This window comes from Aulostomus chinensis, chromosome 22 (genome assembly GCF_037954235.1).
Source record: "Aulostomus chinensis isolate RoL2024-O1b breed Wild chromosome 22, RoL_Achi_v1.0, whole genome shotgun sequence".
In the NCBI taxonomy this organism is placed as follows: Eukaryota; Metazoa; Chordata; class Actinopteri; order Syngnathiformes; family Aulostomidae; genus Aulostomus; species Aulostomus chinensis.
In genome coordinates, this window is record NC_141341.1 from 13,510,001 (window position 1) to 13,537,519 (window position 27,519).

Genomic DNA, 27,519 nt, shown 5'->3' on the forward strand with positions numbered 1-27,519 from the left:
ACAAAGGAAGCCTATTTTGAAGGCTCAAAGCCACAAGTCAAGCAGCAGTGGTCTCAGGATGCATGTGAGGGATCCTGAAAAATAGAAATAGAATAAAAGATCTTTTTTTTGCTTGCTTTTCTGACCTTTCATTGTGACCAACATCATAATTGCATGTATATACAGGCTCTATACATTGCCTCAGTTTATAAGGTTACAAACCAGACAGGCTGGGAAAAGATCCATACCATGCTGTAATGAGTCTTACAAATATTTGGCTTTGAGTTGTTGAGCTCCGTTGGGTGACTTGGTCTTGTGAATGGTGCACTGACCCCATCTAAAGGAGAAATGGAAATTTGCAGCTTTTGTTGTGGAAAAACTGGCTTCAAAAAGCACAAGTATGAAACATTTTAATATAATATCACATTTTATCAATCTATCTTTGTTAAGAAAATTCCCTGGAGATTGAGATTGAGAGCGAACAGATGTTCCAGTCTGAGTTTGATTTGCTAAATGTAGATCAAACTTCACTTGATGACTGTTGCCTCATCACATGTTCGCTTGAACAAATACCTAATTGATATGATATAAAACCCCCAGTTTTAACCATTTATCCTTCATCTTCTCCGTAAATAGTCATTCCATGGTGCCATCACCAAACGAGGCACTTATTTACACCCCCACAATGGCTTAATTCATTCACTCCATCCCAAGCTCATCAGCACATCCTTTCAGAGGACGGAAAACACTTCAGTACATGAAACTAAAGGGGTATAGTGAGTGTCGTCATGTGACATTTCTCTGTAAAGCACACATACATACCTCTTTTTTGCTCTGCTATACCCAACAAGCAAATGTTTGAGAGAGCAGTTTTCATCAACTGCACGAGAGACCAAAAGTATGCACGTATTTTTTGGTGTTGTTGAATTTTTTTTCTTCACTAGCAAAGTCTCCCCTGGGGCTGAAAAACAATATGAAAATGTGGTCAATGTAAATGTGTATCCCTCGACATCTTGATGAGAGACTGTCACCTGAGGGCATCTTGAAGGTCAGCGTTATGTTGCGTTGGTGTCAGGGCAATATTCCTCAGTTGTATCTCAGTATCAGTTCATCTTGTTACCACAAAAAAATCATGCTGGAAAGTTCTCTAACGGAACAAGATTTTAGCAGTTAAAAGCCTGGATACCGTCTGTCTGCTCGGCCTTTGTTTCACAGGCCTGAGGGAGTGAAGCAGACAGCTGCAACGTAAAGAATCAGCTTCCATTCCCCTCTTGCTTCTTTTACACTCACAGGTCTCTTTGACTGAATGAAACCCCCAGCCTTAGGGAAACCGTGTGTTTTGTGTGTGTGTGTGTGTGTGTGTGTGTGTGTGTGTGTGTGTGTGTGTGTGTGTGTGTGTGTGTGTGTGTGTGTGAGGACCATAATGTCCTGTCACTCAGCCAGGTGGACCTCTACCTCCTTGTGTCCTCGTGGGAGGGGCTGAGGTGCTGGGTGGCGGCACGCGGGCTGAAGCTAGCTCCTCTTATTTCCCTGGCAAATGTATCACCACAAGCAGTCCCATCTCTCCTCCTCCTCCTCTTTTCTCTACCACCTCTCTCTCCTCCCTCCTACATCCCTTACTCCCAGTCTACTTGTCAGAGGTCCACACACATCCCCGGAGGATAAGATGCCATGGAGGCCACAGGAGGAACGTTGCTTTATGTCTGCTTGGTTCTGATCATCTTTACAGGTGAGTTGTGTTGATGTAGCTATAGCAGTGGTTGCTGCGTGCGTTTGGTTGGCAGGATCAAACTGAGTTGAGCAAGTACTTGATGTTTGCTTGAGTTTTGTGGCGTTTAAAGACATAGTGTTTACTGGGATTCTTTGTTTTATAAAATCAGACAATATTAATATAATGACACTGTTGCTTCGAAAGGTTTTGAATTTTTGAAGCTTGCTTCCTTCTAACCTGGTGACTTGACAGAATTAGCTTCTTTACTATTGTTGGCTGAAAAAGGAAGATAAAAGGAAACAGTCAGTGGAAAGAAGAAGTGACCTCCATAGGCCAAAGCAATGTGACTCAGTGATAACCGACATTTATCAACACACACCACATGACCCTCTAACTAAGTGCCTTAAACATACACTCTCTTTGATGGTTATGTTATCCACTCTCCTTAAGGAGCAATATTTGCCTCATCTAAATGTAGACAGAAGACGGTGGTGCACCCTCCCTTGGACACGCACCGCGTGATTTTATTTAGTATCCAAACAACCTGTGTGAGAGTAGTGAGAGGGCAGGTGCTTGTAGATCTCTGCAGTTGTTTGAATGTGTGTGGACTTCAGTACCTTGAATGTTTATTTGTGGTGTGTGTGTGTGTGTGTGTGTGTGTGTGTGTGTGTGTGTGTGTGTGTGTGTGTGTGTGTGTGTGTGTGTGTGTGTGTGTGTGTGTGACCACTCATGCAGATGTCCTTTCACCTAAAGCTCAGTATCTTCTGTCACTGCACCTTATCACCATAACAATCCACGTCTTGTTTGGGGACAACAGTGAAGGAGCGGGCTGGGCACACTTCTGCCTTTTCAGCAAGTGTCAGCTGGTGTAAACGAAGGCACACTCCTGCTACTGGCAGGACACACACACACACACACACACACACACACACACACACACACTCATACTAGCCTGCAGGCCTGTGTGTGAGGGGAACGTGTCGAAAGGGTGTCAGCGCTGCATTTATTATTTAGAACATAACACCAAACAGACAAAAGAATCTATTGTGATTAGTAACATGGCCGACACCAGCTGGACATCCCTTAGGAGGAAGTAGGGTCCGGTTAGCAGGGCCGAAGACAAAAAGCTGTCAGAGATTGAGGTGTATGTGTGATAGTACCTGTGTAAAAATAATAGAAACTGAGCAAAAATGTATGAAAATGCTTCACTTATTCAATCATCAAACGTTTACTGCATAAAAAAATAAAAATTCAGTTAATTAAAATGTTACTGCACATTTTCATGAGTATTTTTCTTTCTCCCCTTGTCTTTTTTCTTTTTTTGCACGTTGGATGAAAGAGGATGTAAATCCAGGGACACGATCCAAGCGGGACAAATGATACGAGCACCAGAAAAGGACAATTAGTAAAGATTAAAGTGAACAAACACAAAGTTTGTATCACAGTAACACTTCCTACTCACATTCTGCTGCACTTCTCAACCTGGCATCCTAACAGTGAAATGAATTCGTATCACTTTTAAACTTCAACTTGTCAAAAAAAATGCTCATAGAATGTCTCTCAAAGTAGTCAGATGACACCGAAGACTAAAGCCCTCTGAATATAATATAAAGAAAACGACTGTATGTCACAGTCACCTGAAATGATAGTATCTGCACTGACTGCTCCTGTGTGTGTGTGTGTGTGTGTGTTTTTTTAACTGTGTTGTGTTTTGAGTCTCCAACAAAGTGACCTGGCAACAACCCAGCGCTCAAACAGACAGCGAGGTGCAGTAGATCAACCGTTAATCCAGTTACTTACCAAGGCGAAGTGTTTGTTTTGCACTGAGACAATTTTTTTTTCTTGTTTGACAGCAATGATTCTTGGTAATGTGCTAAGTCAATATTAACTCATCAGAATTTCAGGACCTGGGCAGTGTTGAAGATGAGGATGCAGATGAGATGATTAGATAGTCAAAATACACCTGAGTTCATCTTTTATTCATTTATTACCCTAAATGCTATCCAGTTGTTTTAAATACACCGGCTTCCAATTTTGCTGGATAAATAACAGAAAAATTGATGAGAAATCATTACATTGTTTAGCGTGCAGTGTAAATGTATCACAACTGTTATAAGAAAATATTGTACGTCTGATGCAGTTACTTTTGTACGCGAGTACGGAGTTCTTTTTTTCTATTTTTAGCTTTCTTTAAGACATCGTGTAGATTGAATGTTTGTAAAGATAGACATAAACTGTATTGCTGATTTATGAGGAACATTAAAAAAAGGCCTACATGATGATTATTTTTGATAATATTGGGAGATAAGTGGTTTCATCAGATATGACCGGAATAAGATTCGAACAGAGTTTTACTGAAAAAGTGTCGAATTTGATTTTGAACAAGAAATGGTGAAGCTAACACAGCGTGTCACATCATCAGAAATACGATGACAATGCAAGCTGATTAATGATCATTGAAAGTGGAAATAAAAAGGTTGCAAATCAACCGGGACACCCCCAAAAAACCCAACAATAAATATAAACCCATGCTTGTCAATCAAGACAGAATTTTTTCTCTGAATTTCCTCACTTAATAGTTTTCATACTGTTCCTAAATATAGGTGATGTAATACATTTAAATCGACCAGAAGCCTCCAAGAAGGCAGGCAGGTTGCAGTCACTTTTTTTGACATTTAATGAATTATTCCAACTTTTACCTTTACTACTAGAGATGAAGTTTACTGCATTGTGTTACACAAGCTGAAAAAGCTGAGCTAGCTAACATTAGCAGGGAAACACTGAAATAACCCTGTGTCCTTCCTCTCCCATCCTCTTCCTCTCACACAGAGGTCAGCTCCAAGTTCATTCACATGCCTTCTTTGGTCCACCACGGCATCGAGGGGAAGTCCCTGCTCCTGCCTGTGGAGACTTACTTCCAGCTGGACGAGGCTGAGATCCAGGGAACGTGGTCCCACACCACCCCCAGCGGCATTAGGACCACGCTAGTGACCTTCACCAAAGAGTCAGCCATCACTGACATGTCGTACCGCAACCATCTCCTCTTTAGAGAACCCAATATTTCCTTGCTGATTCACAAACTAAACCATAATCACGAGGGGGATTATCACTTAAACCTCAACATAGAGTTCCATAACAAGACAGGGCAGGTCATCAAGGAGGAGAGAACAGTACATGTGACCGTGGATGGTGAGCGTTTATTTAAACGGTCAATTTGTTTCCTTTTTGATGCTACATATGGAAAAAAAGGTCCCAGTTCATTTAAACACTCGTTTTTGTGTCTTTTTCAGTTCCTGTGTCCACACCGGTCATCGACAAGAACCCATCGTACGCAGTTGTGGAAGATAAGGCCAACGTTACATTGACTTGTACCGTGGAAAGAGGAACTAGAGTTGTGTTTCAGTGGCTGAGGGATAATGTGGCACTGGGTCTCAGTGACAGATACCATTTCTCCAAAAACATGTCAGTGCTGTTTATCAGTCCTGTGAGAAAACAGGACAAGGGAACTTACCGGTGTGTGGCCAGCAACCCAGTCAGCCACAGCCGGTACAGCAGGGCAGTGGAACTCAACATCTACTGTGAGTACTGCTCCTTTTCTGGTTTATTTATAGGAATCACATGCAGAAAATGAATGAATGAATGAATATACATGCATGTTTTTGTGTTTATTTTAAGAGGATTATTCAATCTCTAAAAATGCAGCTCTTTAGTTCAGCTGTATCTTCTTCTTCTGTGACTTTTGACCAAGATGGTTCCACATTTAATATTTAGCATCTGTTTGTCACAGAAAAATCAAGTGTGAGGGTGTAATCCACCTTAAAAGGACATTTTTATAACAATTTTACCTTAAAATGAACTGACCTGCAACTGGGAGTTCTTTCCCACTCAAACACCTGATTTTACACAACATAACTGGGGTTAAGAGGGTTAAAATGTCCCTGGTTTTGTGTGAAGCTTCCCCACATAGAATCTTTTCTTTCTGTTAAAATAGTGCAGTTACACAAGTGCGGTATCAACAAAATAGTATACGCCAGGATTTAATAAAAATACTGGACCAGGAAATACTTCTGCCTTTCTTGTGAACCGTGATGATATCTCATCCACCACCCCTCCCTTCTTCTCAGGTCAGTTCATGAGACAGAACCAAGATTGAGAATTTTTTTGACACTAGGTCATGAACCTGTGAAAGACGGGCGGTGCGTTAACACAGCGGCTGCACCAGTAGAGTGAAGTCTCTGATTTGTATCGATCGAGCGTGTTTATGTTAGTGCTCAGTAGCATCCTGCAAACAAGGATGCACCCCTGGCAGCGACTACATCGCTCGCACGTCTCATTTTTAAGCGTAGCTGATACATTTATCTCATTTCCTGTGTAAAACAAACCACATATATCACAAGTGAGTCTTCATAGCAACGAGATTCACACATGCTGAGATGATGTTGTGGTTGAAAGTTGACAGACAATTTTTTTCCTAACCATCTGGACTAGAGATGCAGAAGAAGCAGAAGCATTTTCATTACCACGTTGAATGAGAAGGGACTTTTGTATTTGTATTACTTGGTATAGTAAATTGTATTCTATGTGTATTATGAGATAATCTGAAATGTAGCACTGATTTTACTGAGCAAACTGAGCAGATGATGTCATTATATTACGTAATGATGAATCTTGAAAGCTTTTAGATTTAGCAGAGGAGGAAGAATTGTGTCACCTCTGTCTGATTAAAGCATCTGACAGCACTGTGCAACAATCGAAGGACGAGATATTCAATACACTTAAGCCCTTAGCAGTGAGACGCACAATAGAGCCCTTCATAAATGCTTGATTCAGCTCAGTTAGAAAAACGAGTCTATTTCCAGTTGTTGAATGTACACCATTCTAAGTCACGCATGTGCGCGCGCTTACACACACACACACACACACACACACACACACACACACACACACACACATACACACACTTGCTTACAATACGTATTAATAGAGAAGGATACGCTCATTTTTTTTCTTGTGACCTTGTAGACAAAAGTTTCTTTAACCTTTTTAAGCCTTGAAATGAGATCATTCCTAGCAAGGATCCAGTTTGTATCATAAAGCATAATTTTGAAGGTAAACTGTCATGTTTCCCTGACCCCACCCCCCCAACAGATGGCCCCTACAACCTGGAGGTGAACTCCGGCCAAGGCCTCCGCACAGGGGAGGTGTTTACCATCAACCCTGGAGAACTGGTCTTCTTTGAATGCCAGGCTGATTCCAACCCACCCAACAGCTATGTTTGGATCTCCAAGAGCCGCAACACGACGCAGGTCATCACGGAGGGCCCTCGTTTAGAGGTGGTCTCCTACAGACTGGCCCAGGCTGAGGAGTACCTTTGCCGTGCCTTCAACAACGTGACACAGAAACAGGACGAGGCCCAGTTTACTCTGGTGGTGGCCAGCTTAGGCACAGGTGGAGTTTTTTTGGGCAATCATATTCAAAGCTATGAGATATGCAGCTCGACAGTGACAAACAATGGGAAGTTAGCAGCAGCCGAGAAGTGAAACCATGAGATATGAATGAAAGCTGCGTTTTATCTGTGTTGCTAGGATCCGCTGCCCGTGTCTGTATTAAAGTTCAGTGGCTGGGAAAGTAAACAGAGGATAACAGCTGTTGTATTTGTTGACTAAGTTTTATAGCATGTAGAGTTTCTGTGTGCTGACTGGGACATTGATATGTTGTCTTGGTGATACTGAGGAAGGTTCTCTGTTTATGATTCAATATGCTGTTTATTTAGTCAACAGAAGTCATGACATCATTTTTATTTGACATTGAAAATAAAAAGAAAATCCGAATACTTAAATCAATGCTGTGTTTGTGTACAGGTAAAGAGAAGCACACACGGACGGACGGCTCTATATCGCCTCTGGCAGTCATTGCCGTCTGCTCGTTGTTCATCATCGGCTCTATGCTGCTCGTTTTCCTCAGGAGAACCTGCCATCCCAAGAGAGGTTAGACGAGCTTTGCTGCTTCTGCTGCTGACACTAATAGATTTATAGCAATAAAGCTAGACCACACACACACACACACACACACACACACACACACACACACACACACACACACACACACACACACACACACACAAAGAGACCCCACCCAGGCAGTTGACAGTTTACTAGTGACCTGGTTGAAATCAGAATGGCTGAGATGTGAATATTAAACATTAGGTGAGGAGTGAGCATTCCCGTGGGGCGCGATATTAGCCCCTCAGTGCAGGATGACTCATCAAATATTTGGAGGAGAGAATATTTCACCCAGATATAAATCAACAATTAAAACAGGGACACAGGCTTGTTGCTCAGCGATCTTAACATGCACCACAAATGTAAATGACAAATGCAAATATCAACTTCCTGTTGTCTCTCTCCCTCCCTTATCAACAGTGCTCATGAGCATCTACAACAGGTGAGAGGCTTGGTTATACCCACTGACAACTGGACTCTAAATACTTGATAAGTTTCATCTTTCAACCTTATTATTTGCCTCTTTTTTTTTTGCAGACCGCTGTCAGAGCAGAAACGGCCACATCGCTCAGGTAAGTTGTGATGCCAAACACTGCTGCCGTCAAAGATACTAACCACTATGAATATGTCTGTTTTGGCTAGTAATCACTTCCTGTACACGAAATTAATGAACATCATATTGTTTTATTGTTGATCTTATGCAGTGTCTGCTTCTACATCAGTACAATAACTGCTGGTGAAGCTACACTCATACTATTAGCTGTCAATGCGCTGTACTAGTATCTACTTGAAGACGTTCTCATCTTTTTGTATTTTCTTTTCTGGATCAAAAAGGCGCTGCCATAATTGAGTTATTTCTGAGGCAGAACTGTATGACATATTGGTCGAACTGGGCTTTTGAAAAATCTTTACTCTACACCTAAATGGTATGGTTATTTAAGGGCATATTCATAACTTCCTTGTTTGGTTCAAACCAAATGAAAAAAAATGCTGAATACAAACCATCAAACTCTGGTGCGGATGAAACAGCCGGGCCGAGAACCAGGCGGAGAGGTGGTCACAGTTTGCTTCCAAACAAACTCTGGTGCGGTGCGAAAATTGCAATGTGAAAAGGAACCGCACCAAACCAAAAAAGAAACATTATATTTTGGTTCCAACCAAAAACAGCGGACCAAAGGACTTTCCTGGTGTGAATCCGCCCTCAGAGCTAGGCTACTATTGGACCAGCTTTAATCCAGGTTTCGGTTTCAAATAGGTCACGAGGATGCAACGGAAGACTTTGGCATCTACGAGTTTGTCTCAATACCTGGGAAAAATGAATCTGCACAGGTATTTCTTTCCTTTTGTACATTTAAAATTGATTCAGTGATAAAACAAAAGTTGTTTTGTTTTGTTTTGTTTGCTCTTTTTTAGTCTTATTTTTTTCCCTCCAGGCGTCATGCAGGTCCCTGGCTCACCTGGAGTCCGTTCAGGATATGCACACCACCATCTATGATGTGATAAGGCAGGTTCCGGAAACTCCCAGCCACAGTTTGTTGAAGTAAATTCAGATGCAACTTAAAGACTCTTGTCAAGCTTTTTTTTGTTTTGTTTTCTTACTGGAGTAGGTGGCTCACTTTATTTGCACAAGAGATGAAGGACACTTGTGTGAGCACACGACTCAGCCGTGCACTGTTGGTGTCCAGAATTGAGGACTGATGTTTTCTATCTCGAACGTTCATGTTTTGTGTAATATTTGTATGTGAAAATGGATCTGGATCACATAGGAAACCAAGCAAGTCCTACATAGACCTTCTTTTGTTAATTAGAGGATGTCGTTACCTTAAGGGAGAAATTCCCATTAATATATCTTTGGAAATAACTTTTTTTTAAAATTTGCCATCTCAGTGTAATTGAATATATCATTTTAATATAAGATTTTTTTCCAAAAAAGAGTCTGTTTTGTGAGAAATGTGTTGATGAATGCGTTTTTCCTTTATGAAAAATAGTGTGTTTTGCTTCAAGTGTAAATATTGTATATGAGTTATACTGAAACATATTATATTGTTCTATATCAATGTTTTACTCCATTCTATTTATTCTTGTAGTTCAAAAAAACTGTTTCCACTAATGTAGCATTTTTCTGCTCAGCGTGGATGTGATTGTGAAGGCTGGAACAAGACAAATGATTCTTAAGTGACTGTACATATTGTTTTGTACTTTATTAAAAGCTACAACTGTTTATTAATCTGGGCAATGTCTACTTATGGATGTACTTATATCTACAACAATATACTGGACTGTGTTTTGAACTGAAGCTGAAGTTAAAACTCACTGACAATGGCAGCAGTCCAGGCTTAAAAAGAACATTCTCACACATCCTCAAGTACATTTTGCAGACCAAGCTAAGATGTCAGCTGTTCTGCTGTTTATCACTCATTGTCTGATGTCTCACAAGTATAGGAGTTGTTATTGTGGTCCGAAAACTGTTGTCCCGTGTTTGTTTCACTCAGTGTTGCTGCATTGGTATGCTGTGTACCTGGCGTGATGCGGAGACAGGCGGGAACAGACGGACGGTTCAGTAGGTGGTAGAGTGCCCTCCACCTGCTTCTGCTGGCACCTTGTCATGTGTGGATAAGAAATCCAAGTCCTTTTGTGTGCATGTGTGTGTGAGTGTGTGTGTGTGTGTGTGTGTGTGTGTGTGTGTGTGTGTGTGCGGGTGTGTGTGATTAACAGCAAGGGAAGAAAAGACAAACTCGGAGAGAACCAGACTCCAAGATGTCATGGAGGAACAATTTTTTTCAGCTCATTATAAAACCATTGTTTGTCTTTACTCCTACTGCTCCTACTACTACTACTAATATTGCTACTAATATCAGCACTACTACTACAGTACTACTAGTACAACTCTCTTGGCCTCTTCAGTACTTCTGAAAACTACTCCTATTAGAAATTTGATGGTGTATACATGATTGTAGTTACATATGTTTTCACCATCTCTCTCTCTCTTACACACACACATACACACACACACACACACACACACACACACACACACACACCCTCAAAGCAATAACAAAACAAAGCAGCTCCCCTTTGCTCATAAAGAAACAGAGAAGGCAAAAAGTGTGTTTTCAAAGAAAATGCAAAGGATTGCAGGATATTGATACATAATTTGAATTGATTAAAAATGTATTCATGATGATATTTGAACAGTATGTAATGTTTTTCTTGAGATAGATGTAGAAATAGTTGGTATATAATAATCACTCTATTGTTAATGATTGATTGAAAGTCTCCATGCTGCCATAACGTGCAGTGGGTCGTGATAGCGCCTGCATAATAATTAGCAGGTTATTGAATCCTGCTCTAATTATAGCTTCTGACCTGACCGAGTCAGTGTGCTGCGTCTTTGTGGTGGCATCTCCGGGTAGGAGCTGCCATCTGTTCCGTCTCAGTGTATGCTTTGAGGGAGGCTCCACGCTGTGGATGAAAGCCTAACAAACAAGAGAAAATTCACCTAAGGAGAGCAAACTCACCTTCATTTGACTGGGAAATAGCCCGGGGCATCATTAACCAGGAACTAGAGCTCACAGTGCCTTCTGTCTGCTGCATGCTGCCGGCTTTTAACCAAGTGCAGCTCAAAGTAACACCTACAGGGGCAATTATACAGCCTGCGCAGTGGGTCGGATTTCTAATGATTTGGAACGGTTTGTAAGACTGAGACGCATCTAACTGCCTGGCCAAGGCGCAGCTACAGTGGTTTGCAAAAGTCTTCATACCCCTTGAACTTTACACGTTACGACCACAAACATAATTTTTTTTTTTGAATTTTATGTTAAAGACCAATACAAAGTGGCACACAGTTGTGAAGTGCAAAGAGAATTACATGTGATTTTGAATTTTTTTTTTTTTACAAATTAAAAACTGCAAAGTGTGCCAAAGTATTCAACCCCCTTTTCTCTGAGTGCAAACAATTAGCTTCAGAAGTCACCTGATGATTGCTGACTGATCGAATGTTGACCGGATGACTAAATAGAGTCCACCTGTGTGTAATCTAATCTCAGAACAAATACAGCTGTCCTGTGACGCCTCAGAGGTTTGTTAAGCGAATATTGGGGTGCAAACAGCATCATGAAGTGCAAGGAACACACCAGACAGGTCAGGGATAAAGTTGTGGAGAGGTTTAAAAGCAGGGTCTCTGCCCCTGTAGGTGCAGAGACCCACAGCTCAGGTGGGGGAATCTGTCTATAGGACAACTATTGGTTGCGTACAGCACTGCACAAATCTGGCCTTTATGGAAGAGTCGAAAGGAAAAAGTCATTGTTAAAGAAAACTGTAAGACGTCCTGTTTGCAGTTTGCCAGAAGCCATGTGTGGGCACAGCAAACATGTGGAGGAAGGTGCTCTGGTCAGATGAGACCAAAATTGAACTTTTGGGCCTAAATGCAAAACGCTATGTGGGTTGAAAACTAAAGCCTGGTTTATGCTTCTGCGTCGCCGTCGACGCAGACCCCTACGCCGACCCTAAGGCGTAGCCTGACGTGCACCTCCAAAAAATCCTGACTACACTTCGCGTCGACGCATCGTGACATGAACGTCAAGGACTGCGATTGGTCCGCTCAGAGGTCACCGAATGCATGAGGAGGTGGAGGAACCTCCGCGACAAATATGTGCGTCTCCGGAGGAAAATGGCCGCTAGAAGTCATGTTCAAAGTTTACAGTTTGATTCATGAAAGCAAACAGTTGTTCAAAGAGAAGCACTGGACTTTCTGTTGGAAATAGTTTTGTTTTGGAATACGACAAGAGCCCCCGAAACCATACAAAGACACAGCCACACCCCCCTAGCGGCTTGGCGGTGAATTGCAGAGCAACGCGTTCCCTCGACGCAGAACTATAAATGCTCAGTGATGGCGTCGTGGCGACGCCGCAATGCAGAAGCATAAACCAGGCTTAACACTGCACGTCACTCTGAACACACCACCCCCACTGTCAAACATGGTGGTAACAGCATCAGGCTCCGGGGCGCTTCTCTTCAGCAGGGACAGAGAAGATGGTCAAACTTGATGGGAAGATGGATGGAGTCAAATACAGGGCAATCTTGGAAGAAAACCTGTTAGAGTCTGCAAAAGATGAGACTGGGGCGGAGGTTCACCTTCCAGCAGGACAACGACCCTAAACACAAAGCCGGGGCAACAATGGAATGGTTTAAAACAAAACATGTTCATGTGTTATAACTGGCCTGGTCAAAGTCCAGATCGAAGTCCAAGTGAGAATCTGTGGCAAGATCTGAAAACTGCCATTCACAAGCACTCTCCATCTAACCTGCCTAGCTTGAACTGTTTTACAAAGAAGAATGGGCAAAAATTTCAGTCTCTAGATGTGCGAAGCTGGTACAGACAAACCCCAAATGACTTGCAGCTGCAATTGCAGCGAAAGGAGGTTCCACAAGTGCTGACTCAGGGGGGGCTGAATACTTTTGCACTCTTCAGCATTTTTATTTTGTAAAAAAATTGAAAATCGTGTGCAATTTTCTTTGTACTTCACAATTTTGTGCCCCTTTGTGTTGGTTTTTCACATAAAATTCCAATAAAATATATATTTTTTGTGGTCATAATGTGACAAAATGTGGGAAAGTTCAAGGTGTATGAGCCACATGACGCAGAGTCTACAATAGCATACGTGAATATATTTATGTACGTTACATCTTATTTCTACAAAAAACAAACCCTATTATAGAATAATAGTTATGAAATAAAAGAAATGCTGTCATTATTACATGCATTATAACATTCAATACTTCATCATTGTTATCACAGCACCAAAGCAGCACTTTCATGTAGACATGATGATATTAATTTACTCTACATTTTCTATCAGCTCATAACAAACCTTATGCTAAGTCCTTTTAAAAGTATTTTGTTGAACTTAGCTGCAACTACAGTAAAATTCTGATTACATACGTGTCAAAAATGAAAAAAAAAACAACAAAACTTTTGCGAGGGGATTCATTTTTCTTTTGTAATTGTAGAACATATGAGCATCAGCTAAAAAATCCAGTATCTTACAGGCTTTAATCTATTATTGCACTTTTTTTTTTAAAGAAGATCATGTGCTTTGTGTACTGATAATCAAAAAATGTTTTAATCCAAATTTTCTAAGAGTCTTTTTCTTATTTTGATATTTTGCCTGCAGCTTCTATTCTTTGAAACTGAAAAGACTTAAACTGTGGAGGCTTATAATGGGTTTTATTTCTGCCTTGAAGATCGTTTCCTTTTCCAAACTATTTTGACATCAAGTATGTTTTCAACTTAAATTCTTTTCCATTGCTTCAGGAAAGCTCTAAACCCTGGATTTTTATAACTCTAAAAACGATATTGCATGACTTTCCAAAAAATAAATGCAGAATGTGGATATTTTAAAACTTTTTTTGGTATTTAAAATCTGCTAATAAACACATTAACCGTCTGGTTATGTCACGACAGCTCAGTTTAAGGTTGTATATGGTTTTTAAGAGATATTGATAAAAAAAAATTAAGAAGGAAAAATCTCAGCGTTAGAGGTGATTGTCGCTTTATAATACAATATCTCAATTTGTATGTAGAGTGTCATGATATCGATAAAGGGCATGATGGTGTAGATCTGCTAAATTAACTGTTATTTTGACAAAAAAAAAATATATAAACACACCTGAACTTAAAGCGGCTAAATTGAATAAAGCGACAATTTCTTTTAAATCAGCACATTTTTTCCTTGATCAAAACATGTCAAAAAGTCAAACCTTACACCAACATATGAATGGAAGAAAAGAACATAAATACATCAATAATTTCGAAATCGAGACTACATTGTGATGTTAAATTACTACCATCCAGTGGTGGAAGACGACAGTTCATAGATCAGATGTGTGAATCTCCAACACTTTTAAATATCTATTCGCAATATGGCAACAACAAGATTTTCTGTTTTAACCAACGTTCGATTTGTTTATTTTAAAAATGTTGTGTTTTCGACATTTCAGATCAGAAGTAAAATTTATTAAAAAAAAAAACGTAAAAATAAAAACGTACTACATTTCCCAGGATATTTTGGAATTTCTCGGTTCCTGTCGTACCAGTCACGTGACAACTAACTGTTATGGCTTCCCTTTCGTAGGGATGGAAGCGCATCGTTGACATGAAAACCTTTAACTGTAACTTGAGACATTCATTTTTCTCGCTGGACATATTTTAGGATTATAATGCAGAAGATCAAGTCTCTTATGGCCCGGCAGGTAAGCGAGGCAGGTTTCGGGGAGCGGAGCTTCCTGCTGTTAGTCTCAGACAGCTGCAGGTGGCTAGCCAGACAGCTAGCTAAGCTAAGCTAATTTGACAGCTCGTCGTCGAGCTCGTCAAAGGGAGCGTTTAGCAGGTAGACGTTTAGCGACTGTATCACAGCTATGACTGTTCCACTAGAGTAAGTATCTACATTTTGTAGGTAGAAGTTAATAGTGAAGAACCAGAAACACTTGTGGAGACCAGACGTCTGGGGAAGTGAGCGGTTTGCGCTGGAAGTTAATATTTGAAGGAGTAGTGTACTCATTCAAGGTTCTCCCTTTCTGTCCACCCTTTTCTCACTTTTCTCTATGGGTTCTCGTGACAAACAGGTTACAACTATCGGTTACATTCCTACCTTGACAGTACTTCTTATTTTGACAGGGTCTGAAAAGCCCCCAGGAGAGCATGGCAGACCTGAGTCCTGTGGAGAACCTGAGGATCCCGAGCAAGGTAAACCCCATCAACTCTGTATACATGCTTGGCTCTGATGAGTCACGTATCATTTTGTGTGTAGGAACTGGAATAGCAGATGACCTGAAGGGCTTGAAATGTGTCAGTTCATTCTGATTGTCTTTTGTTGCTCTCATTCCTACATTTTTGTCCGCTTCTGATGTGTTTTTCCTTTATTATTAATACCGTTACTGTTGTTCTCATCATGTTTAAGGTCATATCATGAACCAAGCAGCACTTCTCATTGAATTATTTTGCAACAAAAGATAGTGAATGATATCGGAATCGGCAGCCGATTTTCCCGATCCGATATCTCATCACGTCTGTTTGCATCCCTGTGATTGGACGCTCGCTGTGCAGTTCTGTCCGATCATCTGAATGTTTTTTGCTGCTTTTCTGTTCTCAGATATCAAAGTTGTATTTGCAAGTGTTACCTCGCATAAAAATGTTGTTAGATAATAACGTTCTGACATAAGAGCTCCAAATGGAAGCAGATTAACTCTACAACGTGTGTGTTATTGGCTTGTGCGTCCCATGATACATTCAAGTGCTTTCTCTTAAATGTTTTAGTTTCATCAGACCGAAAGAGTTTGTGAAGAAAGTGACGGCTCCCATTTATATCACTTCTAGACCTCCCTTCACATCTTCTCTCAGAGGGAAGTATGGTCTGCTGTAACAGTATTTTAGCATTTTATCACGGCAGCCTTTGAAAACAGCATCAATCATGCTTGGTCACAGGAAGCAGATAGATTAAATCAGCAGAGTGTTTAACGTCTACAGCGTAGTTGCTCACTCACACCTTAATGCGCTGCTAGTTGCGGCCATCGCTTTGACTTTGCCGGGCGGTGCTGACCTTCTACAAATGCGCCTAATTCCGTTTGGAAGGTGACCAACTTCATTTATTTGCAGTGCTGGTTGATGTCAGCCAGCTTGATTCAAGAGCTTTAATTTGCCTCTTTTTAAAGATTTAGCTTTGGATGTCCGCTTTGTTTTGAATTTAGCTCCGAGCACAGCTTGGCCTGATGTGTGATGCATGCTAATATGACATGGAAATCCACTGGCAAGATTGGACAAAAATAAAAATGAACCGCCTGTTTTTTCATGTTTTTTATCGTGAAGGAAGATAAAAAATACTTTTTTTTTTAAGGGCCGATAAATAAAATTGGGCATCACTCATGAAATACTCATGTGCACAGATCTGTTCTCTACTCATAGGAATTTGTTTATTGTGATGCATGATATTTAATATTTTTTGAAGCAATATTTGATATGCTGATATTTTAGAGGGGCGGCACGGTGGTGCAGTGGTCAGCACTGTCCCCTCACTGAAAGAAGGTTCCGGGTTTGAGTCCCGGCTCCATCACAGGATCTTTCTGTGTGTCTCCATGTTCTCCCTGTTCCTGTGTGGGTTCTCTCTGGTACTCCAGCTTCCTCCCACAGTCCAAAGACATCAAGAGGGGACGAGGCTGATTGATACTCTAAATTGACTGTAGGTGTGACTGTGAGTGTGAATGGTTGTCTGTCTCTATGTGTTGGACCTGTGATGGACTGGGGACCCGTCCAAGGTGAAACCCACCTCTCGCCTGAAAGCTGCAGGGATAGGCTCCACCCCCCTGCCACCCACCCACCCATCCATCCATCCATCCATCCATCCATCCATCCATCCATTTTCTTCCGCTTATCCTGTTAAGGGTCGCGCGGGGGGGCTGGAGTCTATCCCAGCGGCTTTCGGGCAAGAGGCGGGGTTCATTCTGGACAGGAGCCAACCACCGTGCCGCCACCCATAACAGGATAAGTGGTAGAAAATGAATGGATGGAAAACACAGGTAAAACACAAGTTTTTCTTTATTTCCAAAACATTTGAACAAGCCCCTAAATCATATATTTACCAAAGAAGAGACTTGACCAGAACAAGGTGTGTTACTTGCCGATACCGATGATGCGCCAGTAATATTGTGAGTCCCTGGTCAACATTTACATAACAGTCTTTGCAATAGACAAGTGTGCAGTAGAATTCAGGCTTTGCTTCCTGTCTGTAAGACTAAACTGAGGGTTAAAAACAAAGTATTTTGGTGCTTGACATTATTGTCACAGTCAATTCTAGATTCATCCTCCTCACCATCACCCTGACCTTGCAGAGTAATTCTTTCCTCTATGGAGGTCAGTCAGTGCTTTTTTTTTTTTTTGGTGTCTATTTTTTTCCATTTATTTATTTATTTTACATTTTTAGCAAAGAAGGTCAATTCGTCCTTTTTCTTTCCTGACAAACTTTACTTTTCAAGCAATTTCCAGACATTTTTTGAGTAATTTGATTGGACTGTTTTAAAAGATGGTCGTGAATTTTTCTGGAACTAACACCCGGACCTCTCAGAAAACCTCAGCCATATTTACAACGATAACATCTACTAATGTGCAGGATTCAGCTGCCGAGCCTAATAATAATTCCAGTTGACTGTTGGCCTTGTGCTGACTTCTGGTCTGAGAGTTTTTGGTTATTTTAAGGAAGCTGCCAGACCTGTTTTAAATAACGAACCCACCGCAGATATAAACGTGATAAGAATCCACAATTGTCTCGGTGTAATTGGAGTCTGAATGTAAACAGAAGCAAGGGTCTGTAATTACCCCTGTCAATGAATGCAGGCTTCTGTCTCAGCTTGGGATCCGTTCATGTCGTCAAACTGGATTTACAGTAATCAAACACCCTGGTCTGAGCCTGAAAAAGGATCATATGTATCCACGCTGGGGAGCGTTGCTGCCAATGATGTCACACCTGCTGCTTTCGTGGTGTGGAGGAAAGTGGTTCGATTGAGTTGTCGCGTCTGCTCTGGATCACATTTGATCCTGTACTGCAAAACCTGCACGCTATACACGCATCCACACCTACGGCCCCTCTCTCTTGATTAAATGCGAATAATCCACTCAATATTCCAGATTCACACTTTTAAGTGTTTCCAATCATTTTAGTCATGATTCAGATCATTTATCATCCGCCAGGACTGACAGCAACATCTGGCTCAGTGTTTCAGGGAGGGGTTGGTGGAGGTGATGATGCGGGGGATGATTGACAAATGATCCAATCCTGTCGACTTTTCTGCTCGAGGGTTTGATTGAGTAAACAGCTGGGAAAGATGAGCTCACACTGATGAGCTCGCCTGCAGCTGGAGGTTGGTGAGCATGTGGCATCCTTTCTCCTAGACATGAAATGTGTCAAACTTACTTGAAATGAATCCACGTGCAAGTGATCTAATCATACAGGCTCTACGTGGCAGCTTCAAATGTTTAATATCTCAAATATGAGTAGGAGAAATAAATAGTTTAACTTAAGATTTGAATCAAAATGAGAAAAACGATTCATAACATTCACGTTTTGGCTCATCGAATGGGAAGTATTGCTTCTTGTCTTTGTCATAAAATGATTTTACTTGAATATCTTATCTGAAAAATTCATCCCAACACCATCTTGGGTTGAAGCATGGATAATTCAATGGTCGTGGCAGCTCTAAATAGAGGGAAAGAATCAGTGCTGTTACCTTTAAGTACCAGCAGGGGTCACCCTGGCTTCACACATCACCTTTGGATCGGTCACGAGTTTTTGTGAAACACAAGAAAAGCTCATATACACAGTTGGCTGCTCTATATTTTCTTATTTCAATAAGACGTACAGATTATAATATAGTTTTAAATATGTTTGATCAGCCCATGCTTATACTTTTCAGTTAATATGTATTGTGGCCTGTTAACATAACATTTAAGTGCCCGACTTTGCTGCTTAAAAAGGTATTTTTACAGAAGAACACCGCGTGCTGTACTGGCTCAAAAGGACCTCATTCCCATCAGCGTTCCTGCAGGTGACAGCGGTCCGGATATTGCTGGTGCTGATGCGATTGTTTCCTCCTCCTGTTCCTCAAAACAACAAACCTTTAGTTAGGGGCAGGTGGGCTTGCATAAATATTCTACACTGATTACAGTGAGACGGGGTTTGGATTCGTTCGTCTAATGAATGATTCCACGGTGGAAATAATTAGCAGCAGTCTCTCTCTCCCGGCGTCTCGCAGGATTTTCCATGAACCTCCTATTGTTTATTCACTCCTCTGTCAGAGCCGGCTTGTTGTCCAGCGACGTTTTTGTCCTGTGCGTGATTCAGCGAACACTCCAGATTCTTTGATAAGGCTCTGTTGAGCAGCTCACACTTTTGGATGCAAATAGATCTGTAATTTCCGCAACGAGATGAGGATTTCATTCATTTGTGCAAGGGAGTGGGGGGAGGGGAAGGGAGGTGGTTTTGCCGCCCATCTCAAGAGTGATATTTGATCAAACCCTGACAGTGGCTGATGTTTGGTTTCACACGTGGGCCACGAGCGAGGGCGTCTGTTTTGTTTTTGTGCCTGCGCAGGGGGAAGGAAGGGAATAATTTAACCCAAGTTACACTCTCAATGAGTCATTCACTTAAGGATGTTTAAAGTTTAGTGCGTCACTGCAGGAGGAGAGTGAGGCAGCAGAGACACAAGGGGTGGTGAATTGCTTTCACCACGCTGGAGTGTCTTCACAGGAGAGACACATCACTCTTTTGTTTTCCTCTCTCTCTCCTCCTCTAACTTTCGCTATAGCAATGAGTCATCCTCCACAGCCCCCCCTCCTCCCCTTTCCACTTTCCCTCTCATTTGAGCTGATTTCCCACCCACCCTTTGTATAGTAGAGCATGATCTCCTTCTCCTCCTACTCCATCACACACACACTCACCCACACATTTCCCCATAGGGTCTTGCTCATTCTCTCACCTGATTCAAACACACACACTTGCATGAAAAGGTGTGTGTGTGTGTGTGTGTGTGTGTGTGTGTGTGTGTGCCTTCAAATTAATTTAAATGCTTTATTACATTCTCGCAGTGTAAAAATATGCATTCTGCCCATGCAATTAATTCAATTTGTCTCTTTCGCTGCTAAAATTATAACGAAGCGTCACGTAAATGTCTCTCAGCGAGACACACACTCGCTCACAGAAGCCGGCTCCGTTACACGAGTGGCACACTTCGTTGCCTTGCTGCTACGCTTCAGGCTGATAGTAGCGGGGAGAATATATGTGTCTAGACAGGTGTGTAATAAGGTTTTCCTGACCGCTGTGTCTGCTAACTCATGAAGTCTGTATGAGCTGGTGTGTGATGATCTCCACTATAGATTTCTTTACATTTAAATGGGATGTGGTTGAGCAGGAGGGGGGTTGGTGGTGGTGGAGGTGGGGGGTGGGATATGGGGGCTGAATTGCATCCGGTATCCGGTAGTTCCACACATCCATCCCTCCAAAGTTTTAGCTCCATGATGAAACATAAAAGAAGTTAGACTCAGGTTATACAGTACAGGCTGTATTTGAAAAAGTATCACAATATGTTGTTATATATTTATTTTAATTTGTAGTAGGAAGACACGATAACCAATAATAACCAATATGCTGATTTATTTATTTATTTTTTTTACAGCTGATTTGGCCGACAACAAACCGATGCTGATATTATCTCGATAAAATCAAATTTACGTTATATTTATGGTCAAAATTCATTTCCAAAACATTTGGAAAAAGGCCATAATTACACATTTACCATTTTTTCCCCTCATCATAAACAACAGTTGAAGATCAAAGCTGAGGATGTTTGCGCAACATTGGGCTTATATAAGCACAAGCCATCAGATTGATACGATACATTTAAAAATGGACCAATAGCTGCTGATACCAACGATGAGCAGATATTATTAAAACCTCTGATACTTTAGCCATGCGAGCAGCGTATGTTTATTATGTTGAAAGCTATTTGTACTGTCGCCATATTTCTTAGTTACGACGCACCTCTACCCTGTTACACACACTATGTACTTAGTCATTTCATATTTTGCTGCATTGTGACAGTGATTAGTTAGGTTAACCTGCCCATCCACTGCCATTCATCATGCTAAGCTAATTAGTATTTAGCTTTTTTCTGCGGGTATCAGTCCGCTATAGCACTCACAGAGGAGAGACGGGCATCCGTCTTGATGTCTGACTCTCGGATAGGTGGACAATAAGCGTAGTTCCTCAAAAAGTTGTTGCATTCTTTTTAAACTAGTGGAGGGTAGTGCCGTAGTACAGGACTGTGAGAGAATCCATTTATTGCTCAACTTTCATCTGTAATACGCCACATTTGTGTAACAGAAGGACAACAAATCCTAAAAAGTAAAAAAAACTGGAAATATGTATTTAGTCATTGTGTTACATCATTTTCACAGCATTTAACCAATGACATGAAACAACTTTCAAATTTCTTATGTAGAAGTTTTGTTTTAGAGCCTCTTTTACATGCTCGTATGCACACACACACACACACACACACACACACACACACTAACAATGACTTGTCAAAACAGCTCAGGCATTAAGTTGCTGGGCGAATCACTTCATAACACCAACTGTTTTAACAAAAGTAATGCGGTATATTGATATTTGATCCTGTTGTAGGGTAATGAATTGCTCCCAAACCTCTCCTGGTTGTGTACTGCACACACAGCCGTTCCATCAGCCTGTGTTATTGACCTGTGACCGTTTCTCTGCTCATTAATGCCGTCAGAGGAGATGTGGGTTTAAGCTCCCAAAGTCTTATTGCCGCAATAAGCCTCAGCGGATGCACAGCATGTTAATCAATGAGGCTCTGTTGTTTCTAAGAGGTGCATCTCCTCTCTCTCTTTTTTCTTTTTTAGTCAATCATTTTTTTTCTACTCTTTCCTCTTGAGAAGCCCCCCGGCCTTCTATCCCCTCAAGACTCTGGCCCCCAGTGAAACAAGAAGCAATCTTCTCCCAAACCCTACAGTCTCTTCCCCCTCTGCTCTCCTTCGCCTCTCCTTGCCCCTTTTGTTTTTTTTTTTATCTGATCTTTATTCTCTCCTCTCTTCACTTTGTCCTTCACCCCTGCTCTTGTGTCGGAACTCTTGTTTCTCTGATCTTACTTCTCCCTTTATTGTTCTTTCCCCCTGGCATTACTCCTCTTTTTTTTTTTTCCTGCCCACTAATACTCGTTTCTCCCTTTGGTTAGACCTATCCGTTTTTCTCGATTTAATTCTGTGGGTGCCCCTGTGTGTTTGGAACTTTCTGAATTAATTACTTAAAGGACATTTGTTCTTTTTAACCGTCTCTTTCTCTCACTCTCTCTCTCTGTCTCCGTCTTCTTTAAGGAGGAGTTGCGGGAACTGAGGGAGCAGCCCATTGACCCTCAGGCTGAACAGGAGATCATAGACAGCATCGAGGAGGTCTACTTCTCCAGCGACTCCTTCGACATGGTGCAGCATGAACTGGAGGTCAGACACTCTGTTTCAATGAGCAATTGTCATGTGTTATTGAATGACTAAGCACCACTCACCTGTTAAATTGATAACAAGAGAGCGGCTCATAAGTTCCCCTACCCTCTTGATAAAAATAATAATTCCATCAAACCCATCCACGTTTGAGTTCTTCAGATAACAGCAATATAGCCATCCTTTGGAGTATTAATATGGCTTCCTGCGCTTTGAACCACATCTGACTGGTTTCTCACCTGAGCTGCTGTCTCTTTACACTCCCGCTAAGCTGCATGCATAGCAGATTGACATCCAGGTTGATGGATTGCATCCGCTGAACAGAAGAAGGGTGTGAAATCTCATTAGATTTATCTTGGTATTACTACACCATCTGAAATGAGACTCTCAATCAAGGGAAAAGTAATTACCCATGATCCTTTGGGGCATGGAATTGTAATATCTTCTTTGCCTTGCAGAGTTTGTTTGCTGTTTACTAAATAACGCCCTCTACCTTCTCGACTAATCTTACTCATCATCTGGCAAAGTGTATTACTTCAGCAAATTGTTTTTGCTCCTTTTGAACGGTGGAGGATCTTCACATCAGTGAAGTCAGGTTTTTCGTTTTTGCAATGCCAAGTGAGATATCTGTTTGAACTGAAGGCGCACAGCCGTGAAGATTAGCTTGTACAAGATGAATGAAATCCTAAAGGGACAAAACTTCATATTTCTACTTCTACTTCTAGTAAGGGAGTATTACCATGCTGTATACTAGAAGTGTTTGGAAGCAGCAGGATAAAGTCTTAACTGCAGTATACGTGTCTGCTGAAGTCTCAGGTGATTTCACCTGTGTAGGAGGATGTGTTGGAAACAAACAATGAGATTGCACTATTTGTGTGTGTGTGTGTGTGTGTAGAAACTTCCTCCTGAGCTGAACCTGCTGGAGCTGGAAGAGTACAGAGACAAGCTGAAGACACAACAGGCCGCTGTAAGTGTCTCTCTTTCACTCTCTCTCTCTCTCTCTCTCTCTCTCTCTCTCTCTCTCACTCACACACAAACACGCGCGCGCAGACACACACGTCTCTGATATTCATACACATTCATCCCCATGACTCACGTTACACAGCCGTGACATGTGAAAAGTTGAACCAGAGTCAACTGGGTCCATTTTCTTTGAGTCCCAGGACAGGAAATGAAGGAAGGGTTGAGAATTTTCTTCCTCTTTTTTGATGTTTAATGGCAGTTAGGGAGCGTGTGTTACACTAACGGGCCACAGTGTGACACTCCCAGCTCGCCGCACAAATTCTGCATACACCGCAGCTCTTAATTTGGTGTGAAACAAACTTCACACTCATCACTAAACCCAAAAATCGACGTTCTACTGAACTACTCATGCTGTCCTCATTTCACTGGACTTTAGTTTGGTTTTGGTTTTTAAAAGGGGCGTCCTTGACATAGTTTGTTAAGAATATCTGTTCCACCATTTACCTTATCATGTGTGAGTTGAAAAATGGATTTTGTTGTTATTGTCATTCAACCTCTAAGATGAAGGCCGCTGCGATGTTTTTAAGCCAACTGGACACCAATAGAAAACTCCTGAAGCACAGGGCTGGACTCCACCAGAGATTATTGGCATTAAAAACACATTGAAACAGTCTTTGGCTCAATAGGGGGTTTTGAGTTTAGTGATCAAAGATCAAATAAACATATATATCAGTGACCTGCTGTCACACACTTTATTTTCAATGACAGTTTTCCTTTTTTTGTTTTAAAATACTGGCATTTTACTGGAAGATGTGAAGACACAAACCTGAATGAAAACTTCAAATATCATCATGAATTTATTCTTAATATATGAGATATAGAATAATTCTTGTGGCCGCATCCAGAGCATTTCCACGGTGGCAGTCACTCTGAGGTCGGTCAGGTAAGAGCAGTTTCAGACTGGAGAGCTTGTCAACAAATTCTATTTATAGAAACATGTGGGAGGGAAAGCAGCACTTTACCCCGTTGCTCCCTCTATCCCAATAGTCCTCAGCATGCCTGTGTACTTCTCACATACCTGTTTGACTCCATCAGCCCCCCTCGGCTCCACTTTAAGTTTTTATACTTCACCCCCCCCCCCCCCCCCCCCCAGGCCTCCTCTTATTCCTCTTCTTCCAGACACGCCCCTCTTCCCCCTTGTCTTTCCTTCTGATGTCTCTGGCAGTGGCCCACAGCACCATCTGTTAAATTGAGAGCTCCGGATGTTGTTGAGGCTGTGGCGTGGTGAGACCTCAAAGTTTTTACCCCCCACTTCTCTCTCTCTCTCTCTCTCTGTGAGCCTGCAGGCATCTCAGGAGGACATCCAAAGCACTGCCAGGCAAAAAACGCTGCAGCTATGTTTCTCAGCAAGCGTATCAATCCAAACCTATAATCCTGAGCCTGTACCAGGAAAACCCTCCAACTGTTTGTCTAAATCTCTGCTTTGAGATTTAGACAAACAGTCTACGGTGTTGGGAGGCTGTTCGCCTCGAAGGTTTTCATTTTCTAGTGGAGGGAAACCTGGTACCAATGGATTAATTGCAACAAAGCAGCAACAGTTCACGGTAGGTGAAAGGCACTGACCTTTCACTCGTGGATTCAAATGCCATGTGTTTTGAGAGGCTTTTCAGTGGGCAGCCATATTTGATTTAGATGTAATGCTAGAAGTCTGTATGCACGTGCAACATGAAAGCAGATGTACACCTCAGTATACAGAGTCAAACCGTGGAACTCTCTGAGCGACGATTTAAAACTGTTTAAATATAATCCAGTTCAAAAGAATATATTAGAATATGTAATGGGACATTATGAAGAAAGTGATTAATTGTTTCACATCTATCGTCTGCTAATTGTGAAAAATGATAGTGAACACAGGAGGGTTGGTCTTTAATTTTTATTGTCATGAGAAGGGGGCATTAAGTATGGTAAAGTTTTTCTCCTCCTTCCCCTGTTTGTCCATGGAAAGAAGTACAGAAGTCTAATCTTATATAATAGTAATAGTACACTGTATTTAACATGTAGATTATTGATGTGAAAAGATGGCGCGCATCGGTCAACATGTAGTAGAAGATCATTGTCCCCTCCCGGCAGCTAGATGGGCTGCTGCATTCCTGATCCTGTTCTGCGCGTCGTATTTTATTTGGATATTGATTGAATTATCGTTAATTCCTTGCAAAATGTTTTTTACTTCTGTGTTTTCATCAGCCGCTGTTTCATAATTCTTATTTATAGCCCATTTGGATCTTACATTGGAGCAAGCAAGAAGCACGCGAGTCGTGATAAAAGCCACACAAGGACTCAAGCCCGAGGTCCAATGTTATCTTAATGCAGCATATTCATACGCGCTATCAGAGCGTGGCTTAAAGGCGCTGGTTAATAATAATTGAATTTTAAGATTTTATCAAAATGAATTTGGTAATCTACTGGGAATAAACAGTCACAGGGCAGCGTATAGCATTCAGAAATGCAATAACCATTGTTGTGTGGAGGAGTCATTTGTGTGAAAGACCCTCTCCACAGGTAGGCTGTTTATGTGTGTACATTTACGCTGTCCACACACACATCGCTGCCTTCGGAGGCACATATTCAGTGTGTGAAATGCAGCGGAACCCCACTGAACAAGCTATAATAGTGCTTTCACACTCTCACCGTGGAGCTGTATTGTGATGGCTAGTCAGAGGAAGCTGAAGGTCTCTCTACCTTTAATCTGAGACACACTTACTTAAACTGGAGAGCAGCTAGACATACAGAAGTTGTGTGTGTGGTTGTGTGTGTACACATGTGATATGAGAAGGCAGAGAATTTGACCTGAGTCCTGTTGAATTGTACTACACACACACACACACACACACACACACACTATCTAGGAGTTTTATTTCAAACCTCCTCTGCACTCTATGCAGTTGCACACGTTATTCTGTGTGATTGCTGAAGTCCTGAACCTCCAGCTCCTGTCTGTGGGGGACACCCCCCCCCCCCCCCCCCCAAAAACCAAACTGTCATGTCTTCAGAAAATTGACATGGAATTTGTGTCAAACTATCATCCAGATTATACAAACTACACATAAACTGCTTTGTGCCTTTTTTTTTTTTAGGGACAATTCAGTAGCAGCAGATGTCACAATGTTCTGCAATGTGACTTTCTTCACAGTAACCATCGCTGCAAAGTTGTCAGAGGAGGCGATGTTAATAACATGGTTGAACATTTTCAATTTTTAATGAAACTTGAAAGCTAGAGTTGACTTTGACAGGTCAGTAATGCTTATGCAACCTCGGCCTGAACCCTGCCTGACTGTTGAATTTCTCTCCCCGTGTTTAAATCAGGCTGAAACAGTGTCGTGCTGTGCAGAGAAAGTTTCTGGTCGTGTGTGTGTGTGTGTGTGTGTGTGTGTGTGTGTGTGTGTGTGTATGTGAATAAAAAGGCAATGCGAGGAGATCACGTCATTGTACATACACACAGCGAGAGCTTCAAAGCAGTCAGTCTGACAGTGTTTTTTTTTTTCCCCCCCTGCATCACAAATAAATCAACCCGTGGGTTTGTGAAGGAAGGGCCAGTGCCTTACACCGCTGCTTCAGAATGTCTCCAGATTGCTTTGTTTCACTAATGGAAACCGTAGATTGTGAGATAATTCTCTCGTCCTGCTGGGGTCTCTTAATCAGATTGACTGACCCTTGCTATGATTTAGCTGCTGGATACTTTTCACTGCTCTAATTAGTACCAGCTAATTTAGCTCTAATTGACTCATGCATCTTGGTAAACACTTGCG

The 27,519-nt window shown here is 41.6% G+C and overlaps 2 protein-coding genes and 1 long non-coding RNA gene across 5 annotated transcripts in view; 2 read left to right on the plus strand and 1 right to left on the minus strand.

The window, feature by feature from the left end:
• The window catches only part of hepacam2 (HEPACAM family member 2), a 12,123-nt gene extending 2,252 nt beyond the window's left edge, over positions 1-9,871 (plus strand). The window contains exons 2-10 of one of the 2 annotated variants that reach the window (XM_086192629.1): positions 1,606-1,708; positions 4,520-4,879; positions 4,981-5,268; positions 6,839-7,138; positions 7,552-7,677; positions 8,113-8,134; positions 8,230-8,264; positions 8,948-9,021; positions 9,126-9,871. In XM_086192629.1, the coding sequence (XP_086048755.1) occupies positions 1,651-1,708; positions 4,520-4,879; positions 4,981-5,268; positions 6,839-7,138; positions 7,552-7,677; positions 8,113-8,134; positions 8,230-8,264; positions 8,948-9,021; positions 9,126-9,236 (1,374 nt within the window). In that variant the 5' untranslated portion in view covers positions 1,606-1,650 and the 3' untranslated portion in view covers positions 9,237-9,871. Of the gene's footprint in view, positions 1-1,514; positions 1,709-4,519; positions 4,880-4,980; positions 5,269-6,838; positions 7,139-7,551; positions 7,678-8,112; positions 8,135-8,229; positions 8,265-8,947; positions 9,022-9,125 lie in introns of those variants that run through there. The other variant, XM_086192628.1, reaches the window with a different exon arrangement.
• Positions 7,459-15,473, minus strand: LOC147240892 (uncharacterized). The gene is made up of 3 exons (XR_015111127.1): positions 15,342-15,473; positions 11,059-11,168; positions 7,459-7,660 (listed from the first exon to the last, which is right to left on the minus strand). It is a non-coding gene; the product is annotated as an uncharacterized LOC147240892 (long non-coding RNA).
• vps50 (VPS50 EARP/GARPII complex subunit) overlaps positions 14,789-27,519 on the plus strand; it is a 101,700-nt gene continuing 88,969 nt past the window's right edge. For both annotated transcript variants that reach the window (XM_086192626.1, XM_086192627.1), the window contains exons 1-4: positions 14,789-14,943; positions 15,368-15,436; positions 22,631-22,753; positions 23,646-23,717. In XM_086192626.1, the coding sequence (XP_086048752.1) occupies positions 14,911-14,943; positions 15,368-15,436; positions 22,631-22,753; positions 23,646-23,717 (297 nt within the window). In that variant the 5' untranslated portion in view covers positions 14,789-14,910. The remainder of the gene's footprint in view (positions 14,944-15,367; positions 15,437-22,630; positions 22,754-23,645; positions 23,718-27,519) is intronic.